This window comes from Centruroides sculpturatus, unplaced genomic scaffold, assembly GCF_000671375.1.
Source record: "Centruroides sculpturatus isolate CEXI.00-Female unplaced genomic scaffold, Cexi_2.0 scaffold513, whole genome shotgun sequence".
Lineage (NCBI taxonomy): Eukaryota > Metazoa > Arthropoda > Arachnida > Scorpiones > Buthidae > Centruroides > Centruroides sculpturatus.
In genome coordinates, this window is record NW_019384769.1 from 130,113 (window position 1) to 145,775 (window position 15,663).

A 15,663-nucleotide genomic window follows, 5' to 3' on the forward strand; every position below is an offset into this window, starting at 1 on the left:
ATTTTGAAATTATACACCTAGTAAAAGTTTATATTTTGGACAATTTTTGCGGTTCCCGCTATTGAAAGGGTATACATGATCGAAAATTTCGTGATGTATTCGAACGTTTACGGTAACTGATGCACAACTGTCTAGAAACCTGTCTTCCCCTGCGATTTGTATGAGAATATCCCGCGAATGTCTATCAATAGCTGTTTTCAAGGACATTAAGCTTAGTACACCGAACTGCTGCGCGTGTCATGTCATACGTCGCGACTTTTTTGTTATGTGAAAGATAATTCGTTTCTACATACTTCGTAATAAAGAAAATTAAGTTTTATGCTAAATTTTTTATAAATGTATTTCATAAATTGGGGTATTAAAAGTTTTTTTAATTTTTTGTGTGAGTTTTTCCTGTAAAACACAAAAAACAAGATGTTAGGTTAATGAAGTTAAGCTTAGCATATAATATAAGTAATAACAAGAAAATAAAAAAAAATTATCAGAAAAGTAACGTAATACAATCGAGTATTTGCAGTAACCAGTTCAGACATGTAGAAAATCTACTTCCCCACAGGCTGTTGTTGGGAACAACCTGCGAAAGTTTACCATCAGCTGTTCTCAAGGTCATCCAGCTGTATATATGTACTGAAACTTGTATCAAGTTTCTCTTTGCCAGTATTGTGTTACATGAAAATAATAAGTTTCTAAATAATACATAATAAAAGAAATACATTTTTATGCTCACATTTTTAAAAAATTTATTGTATAAAATGGCCGTATTATAAATTATTTCGATTTTCTTTTGGTGGTAGTGTTTTCGTAAAATATTTCATGCATATTATAATAGAAATATTTTAGTAAAAGTAAATATGTTATTTATATTTGTATAATTTTATTTACCTATATATTACCTATATTTACCTATATACCTATTTACAAGTTTGTTTCAAGAATTTATGACTCTTTATTTCCTTTGAATAATCGTACAATATTTCATTCTTAGTCTTGATTTTTCTGTTTCAAGTATCAAGTAGTGTTTTATTTTTGTGCATGCAATTTTGTTGTTTTTTGAATATCTGTCAGCCAGTTGTTCTGTATTATCCAGTAAGCTTATGATGATTCTATTTATTCCGGAGATTATTATCTAATTTTGGCGCATAACAGAAAAATAAGACGGGATTTTAGATTATTTTTCTCATTGGCAGAATGTTTGATTGTGACATAGAATACATGCAACTCTCTGAAAGCGGTTCATAGAATTAGATACCTAGCATGAATGATTCCAGCAGTTTGGATGAATCAGGAAGAGATGCCACTAGAGCGTGGTGTGAAGCTGACGCTCCTACTTTTCCAATTCCTCCTCCACAGATTCTATTTACTGGAACTCCTGGGTGTTGGTTTTCTAGTAATGAAGTAACAGAACCATTATTACTTTAAATTATTTTTTGACAACGAATTGGTAAACGATATAACTTCAGAAACGAATAGGTACGCCGTAACGAAGCCACAGACAACCAGGAGCCAGTGGAAACCTGTTTCCACAGAGAAAATGTATATGTGTTTTAGTGTTATATTACTACAAGGTATAATTCATAAACCGGATGAGAGAATGTATTGGACTATGAACGAAACACTTTGCACTCCAAGTTTTCGAAAATTAATGTCAAGAAATCATTTTTTGGAAATAAAACAAAAGTTGCATTTTAGTAATAATCAAAATTATAATACCCGAACTCATCCAAACCCTAAACTCATAAAATTTGGCGAATAGTTGAAAATTTATGTTCAAAATGTTCGTGTCTCTATGTTCCAGAAAGGGATAGAGTGGTGGATGAGAGGTTAACGCTATTCAAAGGACGTCTTTCGTGGAGACAATACATGCCTCTCAAACGGTCTCATTTCAGTGTGAAATTCTACATGTTATGCAAGTCCTCATCTGCCTCTTTGTATAATTTTACAATTTACACCGTTAATTTAAGAATACAGTTTTAAACGAAAAATAAAAAGATATGCCAATAACATCAAAAATAGTATTGTCATTAGCGGACTCGTTGTTAGGCAAGCGCTATTGTTTAACAACAGCTAATTTTTATTCTTCCCCACATTTAGCTGATTATCTGATTACGGTCCAAACGGATTTCTTTGGAACTGTGTGGAAAACCAGACAACAGGTCCCAGCTGAAGTTAGAAATAGAAAATAGAAAAAGAGAAAAACAGTGGCAATGCAGAGAGGTAAAGTGGTGATTATGAAGTGGTAAGACAAAAGAGCCGTCACTTTACTCTCTACGGTCAACAAACCAGCAATAGTAAGAAAAGAAACTCATGTCGGTAAAATAGTTATAAAACCACAGGTTGTTGTCGACTATAACGACAGAATGGGAGGTGTTGACGTTTTAGATCAGCATCTTCGAAATTATCTAGTGGCAAGAAAAAGAGGAAATAAATTTTACAAAAAAGTATTTTTCATTTATTAGATATTTGCATGTTTAATTGTTTTGTTTTGTATAAAAAATGGTGGCATAATGAAACATCTGCAGTTTAGAATTAATGTTATTGAAAATAATATACAGGAATATCACATCCGAAACGAGGGTTACCTGACACGGTTAGCCGAGAACTTCAGATCCGAGAATTCCAGGTCCACTTAGACTTACGGAAGGACATTTCTCGGATCTTCTTCCGGCGACTGACAGAAAAAATGCTCCCACTAGACGCTGTGCTATATGTAAAACTAAGCGTGATGTTGCAGGGAAATAAATAAGAAAGGAAACCAGGTATTATTGCCAAGCTTGCGATGTGCCTTTGTGTGCAGCACCCTGTTTTAAAATCTACCGCACAGTGACAAAAATATTAATAAGCTTAGTCCTCGTAGACAAACATTTAACAAATTGTAGAAAATAAGGACATAGAGGCATTTGAAATAATATAGAGATATTTTTGTTTGTGTAACATATAAGTGACAAAATTTATATTGTTACTTATATGTTATATATAAGTAACAATATAATGTATTTTGTATGATAAAGATTGTTTTAGGTATTTTTGCCTGTAAGTATGCTGCGAAAAATGATATTTTTGTATTCACTGAAAGAGAACGAATATGTTCGAAATGCATTTGTTAGTGATAAATAACCTTGAAGTTTTTTCTTTCATCCATACTTCTCGTACACTATTGATTTAAAAAAGGCTCAAGTAGGCATAGAATAGTTTAATCGCCATAAATTATAACAAGTCACACCGATTAACATCCTGTTTGTTTGAAATTTTAGAGGAATGAGTTGTCTTTTAACTTATCAGTACAAAAATGAAGAAATTAGGAAAGTAATGCGTGAACAACCAAAAATGCAACAATTGTGTACATTATGTCAAATGCGCATATTAAGATCAGTGTAACTGAAAAACTCTTAATACTATTACAAAACAAAGTCATTTCTCATCATTGTTATAAAATGCTCTTATGTAATAAGCAAACGTTTTCGTATGTACACAATTTGTTTTCTCAAAATTTATTTTTATAATTCTGACGAATTGAATTTTGTGCAACATTACCCGTAAACTACATTGTCAGAAACAAATGCAGCAATCAATATTTCACAGAAACCACGTTACTCAACACGGACGTTGAACAATTATTGGTATGTATTTTCTTGTTTCTAATATTCAATATATTAATATTTTCATTGATAATCGAAATATTACATACTACATTCTCGTTGTTTTAAAATGCGCATTAAAGAAAGCAAACGAAAAAGTCAATGACAAGGAATCAGTCTATCAGAAGAAACGAACATACACAGCTTAAACAGAGACACCAAAATCGATATGTTTCACCCTGAAAATTTAAATGAATATTATGTTATATGGTGGTACATTTGTGTATAAAGGAGTAATCATGGAAAAACAAATTTTACATAACTTTGAAAATCTATCAGAACATATTGACGTAGGAATACGTATAAATATTATGTATTGGGTGTTCAATGCAAAAAAATTGTGCTTAAAAAAATCTTCCAATTACTTTTCATAGAAACAATGCAGTGACACTTTTTAAACACGTGCAGATTATTCATCTTTTATTTGGTTACCAAGTGTTTATGAAGTGTCACTATATTGTGTCCATGAAAAGTAACAGGAAAATAAAAAACACTGTTTTATTGGAATAAAAATAAAAATCTTCTGATACAAACAAACATCTTCAAAAAGTTCAACTTGATTGCAAACTTCAAAGTATTCTAAAAAAAAGCACAAATGGAACATTAAGTTAATATCCTGAATCTATAATTAATAACCGGAAATAATAAAACAGATAATAAAGCGTAAGGTAGAGTTTTAGTGAAAATTTTGCACTACGCCTTTAGTCGTGTTGAGACGTAATGAAAAAGATCAACAGCATGTTGTAAGAGGTGAGAAGTTTGGAATGTGAGGATTTTTAAATTTTTTATGAAAATTTCAATACAAAAATATTCAAAAAATGACGTATAGCTTAATGACTCACAGTGCAAATATCCAAGGGCTATATAATGTAATATTTTTATATTAAAAGTTTTATTAATAAAAACAATTCACCAGCAAAAATTGAATTAATTATAATAAGAGCATACCATTTGATTAGCCAGTAGTCACTGGCACTTGTAAACGATTGAGTTACGACTAGCATTACTATTATAATAATCTTGAAGAAAAAACTTCCTCCGGCTTTGACGTATGCTTTATAAATTGAAATTCTGACTTTATGTTCTTCATCATCACCTGTGGTTTCATTATTTTCAGCTTCCTGTACGAAATGATTAAAAAACTATGTAAATTATACACGGAAATATGCTTAAATCGAGTACATAATACTTTTATAGTTCTTTCGTTATGAGATATCTTACTCGTGACTTAGGAAAAATTATTAAGTGTTCGCTATAATATGTTTTACCGATTTAAAAAAGAGATATTTATTGATTATTCGAAAAATTATAGATATTTACTTATATTTTACTTATGCTTTAATAATACTTAAAGATATTTACTTATAATTCGACGAATTAGAAGTAAATGTTAATGTACTGTATTTCAACATTTGCTAGGTATATTTAGCAGCTTCCAATTAACCTATTAATATCCATCAATAATTTCAACTCAATTTTTGATAAAGAAGCCTTAATACAGTTAGTCAATTTAAAGTGAAGTTAGACATCGATACGCTTGTTTTGCCCGATTAAAGCAGCTTTACAGAAATCAAGATCTTTGGTTATGAGTACAGTTCAGTGTTTAGTGAATGACCAATCAGATATCTTGGAAAAATGAAAATTATATGTGATTTATTATGTAAAATTTAATTTTTTAAATAAATTCATAACAGCGTCGCGAGAAAATTTTGTGATATAACAATAGTTATGTTATTTGTATAATAATGTTTAATACTAATACAGTAGCTTGTGTTATATCACTCTTGTCAGGAGACAAAGACAAAGCGGAATAGATCCGAAGTCGCAATTTAACGGATTATTAAATACCCTATTCTTATACTAAAAGGATTATACTTGTTAATAAATCTCTATCCTCCATTTTCTGATCAGACGTGTTGCTCACATAAAATAAAGTTTGTTTTGTAATATTAAGAGTTATATTGTAATAAATAATGTCTGTGTTAACGTAAATACAAAGAACTCCCATTTACCAGTATTGTCATCTTAAAACAAATACTGTCAATATAAAAACGAAATGTAGGTAACGATTTTTCTACAGAGTACATGTATTTTATAATAAATCGCTTAATAAATATTCATGTAATTTATATTTTACAATAAACATTCTAAATACTGTAATTATAAATTTTAAAAAATAAGTATTGAACCTGTAATAGAACAACAAACCTTATAAGATCACAAAAGAATATAAAGCAACTACTGCAAAAAATTTTCGTTCAGAAATAAACTAAACTTTTCATTACACAATTTGAAAAACTTCAGAAATTTCACACCTATATGTAAATTGGACATATTGCATCAATTCAAATAAAGGTGGACAATTGTGAATTCACAGAAACTTGTAAATGAGACATTAATAGTTAAAACTAATTAATAAAGAAGTTTTAATAAAAACTAAAAAACCAAATTGAAAAGTTTTCTAATATGAAAACTGAACTGTAAAGTTTTCTAATATGAAAACTGAACTGTAAAGTTTTCTAATATGAAAACTGAACTGTAAAGTTTTCTAATATGAAAACTGAACTGTAAAGTTTTCTAATATGAAAACTGAACTGTAAAGTTTTCTAATATGAAAACTGAACTGTAAAGTTTTCTAATATGAAAACTGAACTGTAAAGTTTTCTAATATGAAAACTGAACTGTAAAGTTTTCTAATATGAAAACTGAACTGTAAAGTTTTCTAATATGAAAACTGAACTGTAAAGTTTTCTAATATGATAACTGAAGCGACGAACTGAATTGTAATGATTTCTTGAATATGAAAACTAAATAAATGAAAAGTTTTGTAAATATATTAACTAAAGAAATAAATTTTAAATTTTATAAATATAAAAACTGAAGAAACGAATTGAAATATTAAAATTATTTATAATCTTAATTTACTTGAGACATTTTTATCTGAAAATAATTTATAACCTGAGAAATTTATTTAAAAATTAAACACAACAAATTATTTGTAATCGCAATTTATCCAACATTTGTAATTAAATTTAGTGATTAAGATTTCTCTTGAAAACGTAATTTGTCATCAGCATGTTTCAATTTTTATCTGAAAGTACATTGAAAAATTAAATTATGATTGAAAAATTTGTGATCAGTCCACCCAAATCACTACTACTTCTGTTATAATATTTTTCTTTGAAATTATAAACTTGGCTATAAACTTGGTATTATTTTAAATCAATAACTACATAATTGGAATTTATTTTGAATATTACATAATATAATTTTAAACTCTGTTTTGTATTGATAAATGTAAAAAATTCAAAGCTGTTTTGGTGTGTTAGGAAATTTGTGGATGGATTTTGAAATTTTTGTCTGTTAATATTTTTAATACTCTTATATCATTCTTCTTAAGTATTAGCGAAATTTTCATGAGTTTAATTATTGAAAATTTTACACATTGATCCTAAAGTGTGTATTATAATGCACAAAATCATAGATTAATACAAAAGGTGAGAATATTTATACAAAGAAATAGAGATTGCTTATAAGCGTCAATTTTTACTGAATTAAAAAAATTTTTTTTTGTTTAATTTTTCTGTCTGATGGCGGGGGTACATTTGTGTATAAAGGAGTAATCATGGAAAAACAAATTTTACATAACTTTGAAAATCTATCAGAACATATTGACGTAGGAATACGTACAAATATTATGTATTGGGTGTTCAATGCAAAAAAATTGTGCTTAAAAAAATCTTCCAATTACTTTTCATAGAAACAATGCAGTGACACTTTTTAAACACGTGCAGATTATTCATCTTTTATTTGGTTACCAAGTGTTTATGAAGTGTCACTATATTGTGTCCATGAAAAGTAACAGGAAAATAAAAAACACTGTTTTATTGGAATAAAAATAAAAATCTTCTGATACAAACAAACATCTTCAAAAAGTTCAACTTGATTGCAAACTTCAAAGTATTCTAAAAAAAAGCACAAATGGAACATTAAGTTAATATCCTGAATCTATAATTAATAACCGGAAATAATAAAACAGATAATAAAGCGTAAGGTAGAGTTTTAGTGAAAATTTTGCACTACGCCTTTAGTCGTGTTGAGACGTAATGAAAAAGATCAACAGCATGTTGTAAGAGGTGAGAAGTTTGGAATGTGAGGATTTTTAAATTTTTTATGAAAATTTCAATACAAAAATATTCAAAAAATGACGTATAGCTTAATGACTCACAGTGCAAATATCCAAGGGCTATATAATGTAATATTTTTATATTAAAAGTTTTATTAATAAAAACAATTCACCAGCAAAAATTGAATTAATTATAATAAGAGCATACCATTTGATTAGCCAGTAGTCACTGGCACTTGTAAACGATTGAGTTACGACTAGCATTACTATTATAATAATCTTGAAGAAAAAACTTCCTCCGGCTTTGACGTATGCTTTATAAATTGAAATTCTGACTTTATGTTCTTCATCATCACCTGTGGTTTCATTATTTTCAGCTTCCTGTACGAAATGATTAAAAAACTATGTAAATTATACACGGAAATATGCTTAAATCGAGTACATAATACTTTTATAGTTCTTTCGTTATGAGATATCTTACTCGTGACTTAGGAAAAATTATTAAGTGTTCGCTATAATATGTTTTACCGATTTAAAAAAGAGATATTTATTGATTATTCGAAAAATTATAGATATTTACTTATATTTTACTTATGCTTTAATAATACTTAAAGATATTTACTTATAATTCGACGAATTAGAAGTAAATGTTAATGTACTGTATTTCAACATTTGCTAGGTATATTTAGCAGCTTCCAATTAACCTATTAATATCCATCAATAATTTCAACTCAATTTTTGATAAAGAAGCCTTAATACAGTTAGTCAATTTAAAGTGAAGTTAGACATCGATACGCTTGTTTTGCCCGATTAAAGCAGCTTTACAGAAATCAAGATCTTTGGTTATGAGTACAGTTCAGTGTTTAGTGAATGACCAATCAGATATCTTGGAAAAATGAAAATTATATGTGATTTAATATGTAAAATTTAATTTTTTAAATAAATTCATAACAGCGTCGCGAGAAAATTTTGTGATATAACAATAGTTATGTTATTTGTATAATAATGTTTAATACTAATACAGTAGCTCGTGTTATATCACTCTTGTCAGGAGACAAAGACAAAGCGGAATAGATCCGAAGTCGCAATTTAACGGATTATTAAATACCCTATTCTTATACTAAAAGGATTATACTTGTTAATAAATCTCTATCCTCCATTTTCTGATCAGACGTGTTGCTCACATAAAATAAAGTTTGTTTTGTAATATTAAGAGTTATATTGTAATAAATAATGTCTGTGTTAACGTAAATACAAAGAACTCCCATTTACCAGTATTGTCATCTTAAAACAAATACTGTCAATATAAAAACGAAATGTAGGTAACGATTTTTCTACAGAGTACATGTATTTTATAATAAATCGCTTAATAAATATTCATGTAATTTATATTTTACAATAAACATTCTAAATACTGTAATTATAAATTTTAAAAAATAAGTATTGAACCTGTAATAGAACAACAAACCTTATAAGATCACAAAATAAAATAAAGCAACTACTGCAAAAAATTTTTGATCAGAAATAAACTAAACTTTTCATTACACAATTTGAAAAACTTCAGAAATTTCACACCNAAATATTAATAAATCAAAAATTTAAAAAATTGAGGATTACAATCTATTTGTAAATTTCAATAATTTTATGGTATGATTAGTAATTAATTAATACCACGTACATAAGTTAAGAACAAAGTCTAAAAATGAGACTGATGTGCAGTAATTGTTTAATAAAGAATACTTACCTCATTGCTGTTGTTCTTATCTTCGATATCATCAGACATTGTGGAATGAATAGTTTCAATTATTTCATCTTCTTTAAAAAGTGCAGTGTCTACTTCAATGCTATTTTTAACTATTTCCTGCTCTGATAATATTCCTGTTAACATTTGAAAATTTTTTATTTCGTTGCAACTCCCAATAAATTCACATGTTCCCTGAAACATAATATTATATATGTGTAAATACAATTGCTTCTGTGTTCTTAATATAAAAGAAAACATAATATAAACATAGTATACAAATAAATATTTTTTATTAAAAATGATTTGTATGTACCGATTTTTATTAAATTTACAGACAGAGAAATGTCAGTACATTCGGTGAAACTACTTATATAATTAGAGGCGTATTTTGTAACTGTTCGTGCAATATTCATTTTGTATTCAGTCATAAAATTAAATCATATTATGAAAAATCTATGGCTGTTTCCAACTCATTAGCATATATATAACTGAAAAGTTAATAGCACTTTCTGCTTCATCCACGGCTTTGCCTGCTGAAATTTTTGAAATTTCTATGTGATCCTGGAATTGTTCACTTCTCTAATGGCATTTAACTAAGCATTTCCTTCGCACATCGCTTACATATTGTTCATATATGTTTCCATACTCTGCCGACACATACTAATAAACAATTAAACTAAATTAATGTGATAACCTAAATTGTATAGTGTAAAATATTGCTGTTAGAATAAAACTAAATGTTTTTTGATGACACGCGAAACAAAGAATAAAAGAGGATGATAGTTAATAGTGATATTTTTATTAGGGGAGATTGGGGCAAGATCAGCATGTTAAGCTTTACTTAAATTTTGTGTAATAAATACTGCTGTAAACTGAAAAATAAGCTTTGCATATTGTCTATTGGAATGTTACCTTACTATAGAACTGGTTAAAATCAGTTTGGAAATAAAAATAATTAAAATAATTACAACTTTACAAGAAGAGAGAAATTGACGAAGTTNACACATACTAATAAACAATTAAACTAAATTAATGTGATAACCTAAATTGTATAGTGTAAAATATTGCTGTTAGAATAAAACTAAATGTTTTTTGATGACACGCGAAACAAAGAATAAAAGAGGATGATAGTTAATAGTGATATTTTTATTATATTTAGTTATAATAAATAACTTTTTTATTTTAACGTTTTTCATTTAATAAGAAGTTTTTGTATTTGTTTTGGGAGTGGGTCGTGAATGACTATACATTTTTGGCAGGAAATGATCGATGTACATTTTCATCATTTTTTATGTATCCAGGCATATTTTTTGAAGTTTTATTGTAAATGAAGATTACCAAAACTACAACTTTTCATCAACTAGTGAAATTGATAACTCTAAATTAGCCAACATGAAAATGTACAATGGTGGCATTCTTCAAATCCACAGATCTGTGGGATATGTTCGAAGCAGCTAACCCACTGGAAATTGCTCCTCAGAATAATTCAAAACCCTTATGCTACAGCTGAAAAAAAGCATTCAATATAATAGCATAAACAATGAATACAGTTCAAGATTTGTACATGAAAAATTAAAACTCAGTTAAAGATAACTGCGGATGAGATAAACTAGCAAATAGAACAATATGATTAGGAGAAAAAACTCTTCAAAAAGTAGTTGACTGCCGTCATATGGAGGAGAGATAAAAATACAGTAATATTTTTCTAATGTAATGAATCACTGGCTGAACTATTATGGACTTTAGTTGAAGTTGAAGACACTGAGTTTCTTTGAGTTGCAGTACAGAAATTACAACAGTTTTACTTTAGTACTGTGAAATCCGGAATTTTTACCGAATTTTCCGATTAATATACCGCATTCTTCTAAACCCCCAACTAAATTTTTTTTTAAATTCTAAAATAAAACCTAACTTAAAAAAGGGAAAAATTCCAATCTCCCCTTTCGTTCAAAGAAAACATCTGTCCATATCGAAAACAATCCCACATTCCAACTCTTAAGTTAATAGTTAGCATGGCCCCTGGACAACTTTGACCCATTCGCGTACCTTTTACCTCACAACAATTGGTCACATGACCATTCTCCCACGACGAAACTATAAAAGCTACTTGCTTCCCCTTCTCGGGGAAGTCGTTCATCCGCCGTCACTTTAATACTGTGTCCTACAAATATTATATCCTATAAATAATTGTCCTAAGAATCTTATATCCTACGAATACTGTGTCCTACGAATCCTACGTGATCCTTCAAATATTACGCCTAATCGTATTTTCCTCAACAGGAAACACAAATTTTTTCGTCAAAGGATTATCATCAGAAAGAGGTATTGAACAAATTTTTGTGAACTTTCTCTCGGCCCTTCGCGTTTTAGGGACTCAGATTTTTTCTATGAAATTACTTATTGTAATATCTAATGTAAACGTTATATTGTTAAATTGGTGTCCTCTTTTATTCGTATATCGCCTGTCATCTTACCGACGGCACTCCTCCCTCCGCCACTCGACCCGAAACATTAAATTCCGTTACCGCGGGGAAAAAGATGAACTGTAATCCATCCTGACAGTGAGAAGGTTTAACAACCTGTTGCCGGATCGGGAGACCTATACCCTTCCGGCGGTCCACAGTACTATTAAAAGTTTCTCTTAAAAAATCCTACTCGAGATAACCTTAGATAAAAGATGACACGTTCTTATAGAAGAAAAACGAGAAAGATAACCGATAACGATACCAGAAACGAATTTCGAACGAATAACATCCCTCTTCACAAAATGTCAAGAAAAAAGAAACAATTTGCTACAATTAATGTAGTTGGACAATTACAATTACAATTAGTGAAAGTTTACTAAAGAATGTTTAGAAAATTATATCCCATTCACACTGTACATTTTAAACGGGTTTAACATTTAAGCAGAATTAATTAAAGTCGGATTGCCGAAACAAGATTACAGTGGAACCCCGATAAACGAACTTAATCTGTTCCGCGACTCCGTTCGTTATCCAAATTGTTTGTTAACCGAAGCAGTTTTTTTCACAGAAATTATTTCAAATGCAATTTATTCGTTCTATTCCCCAAAATTTTTGTGATTTTATTTCAAAAATTCAGTAAGTTTTCTTTGTTAAAAATGTAGGAAAATGCAGTACCTATCATTACAGCAACAAACTCGGAAACTTTATTTAATAAAATAGCACTGTACGTACCTTCTTTTGCTGTAGTTGGTGGCAGAGGAGTGGCAATATACGCAGCTTAATTCTTAGAAGAGGAATCCTCTCCAAAAAAAAAAAAATAACTGGTAGATTTCATCTGGAGACTCTTCGAGTCCAGGTCTCTTTTGGTAAGGAACAACAAATTCATCTAAAGTTTATTGTCTTACTCTTTTAATCAACATTTCTCTCAAATGCGATAGAGCATTGTCGTTTTTTGTTGCACCTATTACTTTTTTCTTTTTTCGATGCCATATTGATTAAATATATAAATCACAAAACTGAGAAAAGAAGTTCAGTACAAACACTCGGAAGAGCAATGCTTAATTCGCACATGCCTAATAGCAACTAAACTTTAACACAAAAAACGTTACGTTCGTTTTCGATTTTGTCCGTTATGCAAGACAATTTTTTTTTTAAATAAAAATACGTTAACCGATATGATCGGTAACCGGAGTTCCACTGTAACTACTTGTTCAAACTAGATGCAGTACAGTAGAGCATCGATTATCCGACTCAATTGGAAACTGGGATTGGTCGGATAATTGAAAAGTCGGATAACCGAAAAGTATGAAAAAATCTATTATTAGTGTAGTACAGCCTAACAAAAATGTTTTTAATCGTCACTACTGTATCGTTAAAAATTAGAAAATTAAGCCTCGTTTAAATACTGGCTACCTTTCATGGTCGAGCCAATGTTGCCAGTTAAAACATGTAAAAATAATATTAAAGTAGTCAAGACATAGGCAAATAATGTAGCGCCACATCACTAGCGGACATTTGAATTTACCGACTAGAACGCGGTCGGTTAACCGAGGTGAGGGTTAATCGGGGGTCGGATAATCGATGCTCTACTGTATTTAAATCCAATTATTATCTTAGTCCTCAAGTGCACTCAATATTACATTTTAAATAAAATTGAATAATGGTTCATTTTTGTTAAACCATCGAAAATTAATTTGTATTTCGTAATTTAAAATATAAACGCCTTATTTAAAATACATGAAACATTAGTTAGAAATTATTAACAATTGTTATCAGTGATGTCGTTTTGTTTGGCAGCACGATTTCTCAATATTATCATTTCACTGACAACTGTGATAAGAATAGACTATAGTTTTGCCACCAGGCCTGTTTTCACCAGAACAAGCCGATTTTTAAATTTATGAACCGTATTGTTTACTAAACAAAATATAAGAAGTAGGAAAATCTTAAAAATTATATAAGTGGAATTATGTGATACAATACAAGTATTATCCTAAATATTTAGTTGGTAATAGTGGATGAGAACAAGACGAAAATATCTGTAAGATTTTTTAAATAAAAATACGTTAACCGATATGATCGGTAACCGGAGTTCCACTGTAACTACTTGTTTAAACTAGATGCAGTACAGTAGAGCATCGATTATCCGACTCAATTGGAAACTGGGATTGGTCGGATAATTGAAAAGTCGGATAACCGAAAAGTATGAAAAAATCTATTATTAGTGTAGTACAGCCTAACAAAAATGTTTTTAATCGTCACTACTGTATCGTTAAAAATTAGAAAATTAAGCCTCGTTTAAATACTGGCTACCTTTCATGGTCGAGCCAATGTTGCCAGTTAAAACATGTAAAAATAATATTAAAGTAGTCAAGACATAGGCAAATAATGTAGCGCCACATCACTAGCGGACATTTGAATTTACCGACTAGAACGCGGTCGGTTAACCGAGGTGAGGGTTAATCGGGGGTCGGATAATCGATGCTCTACTGTATTTAAATCCAATTATTATCTTAGTCCTCAAGTGCACTCAATATTACATTTTAAATAAAATTGAATAATGGTTCATTTTTGTTAAACCATCGAAAATTAATTTGTATTTCGTAATTTAAAATATAAACGCCTTATTTAAAATACATGAAACATTAGTTAGAAATTATTAACAATTGTTATCAGTGATGTCGTTTTGTTTGGCAGCACGATTTCTCAATATTATCATTTCACTGACAACTGTGATAAGAATAGACTATAGTTTTGCCACCAGGCCTGTTTTCACCAGAACAAGCCGATTTTTAAATTTATGAACCGTATTGTTTACTAAACAAAATATAAGAAGTAGGAAAATCTTAAAAATTATATAAGTGGAATTATGTGATACAATACAAGTATTATCCTAAATATTTAGTTGGTAATAGTGGATGAGAACAAGACGAAAATATCTGTAAGATTTTTTAAATGTAAGGATTAAGTATTTTGAGGAAAACCAGACATTTATTTAACTGGTACAAACAAAAACGAAAGAGGAACTACAAAAATTTTGGACAGCTAATGGCACCGAACGGTGGATGAAGATTTAAGAGATTTAAGTAATAAAGCTATAGTTCACAGAAATTCAAAAGTTTTTCTTCGCAACAGAAAATATTGGAGTGAACAGAAGCCTTCCGTTTTTTTATAAGGTTTGGTTTTTTTAATATACGCATAAACATCGAAAGAATATACAAGAATATTGAACAGTAAAATAAAATATTTCTGTGGGTGATGCCAAAAACAGAAAGGATTTTCGTCTGTGTGAACCTATAAAAAAAGTTAACTCATTCTAGAAATGCAGAACTTTTGTAACTTCAACCTAGATCTTACTTTTTAAATGGGAAATCATCACATAACAAGATGGTATATGCACACAGATCTTTACACACTAAGCATCAATCAGAGATATTGGGTAACAAGGACTTTAAAAAGATTGAAGAGAATAAAGAGCAAGTGAAACACTACCAAAATTAGAAAAAAAGTGAGTAACTATTGGTAATTTTTTCTCAGAAAACGTACTGTATTCAGTTTAAAGATATTGCAAAAACAAAATACCATAACGAAGTTGGAAATCTGAGTGGATAGAAATCCTGAAAGAAAAGTTATAATCTCATTTTTAGTGGAAACATGAGACTACAAAAACAGTATCCAATATAACAGCATTGA

The 15,663-nt window shown here is 29.4% G+C and overlaps 1 protein-coding gene across 1 annotated transcript in view; it reads right to left on the reverse strand.

The window, feature by feature from the left end:
* The window catches only part of LOC111628953 (multidrug resistance-associated protein 4-like), a 110,701-nt gene that overhangs the window by 43,113 nt on the left and 51,925 nt on the right, over positions 1-15,663 (reverse strand). The window contains exon 13 of the mRNA XM_023372813.1: positions 9,506-9,697. Within this exon, the coding sequence (XP_023228581.1) occupies positions 9,506-9,697 (192 nt within the window). The remainder of the gene's footprint in view (positions 1-9,505; positions 9,698-15,663) is intronic.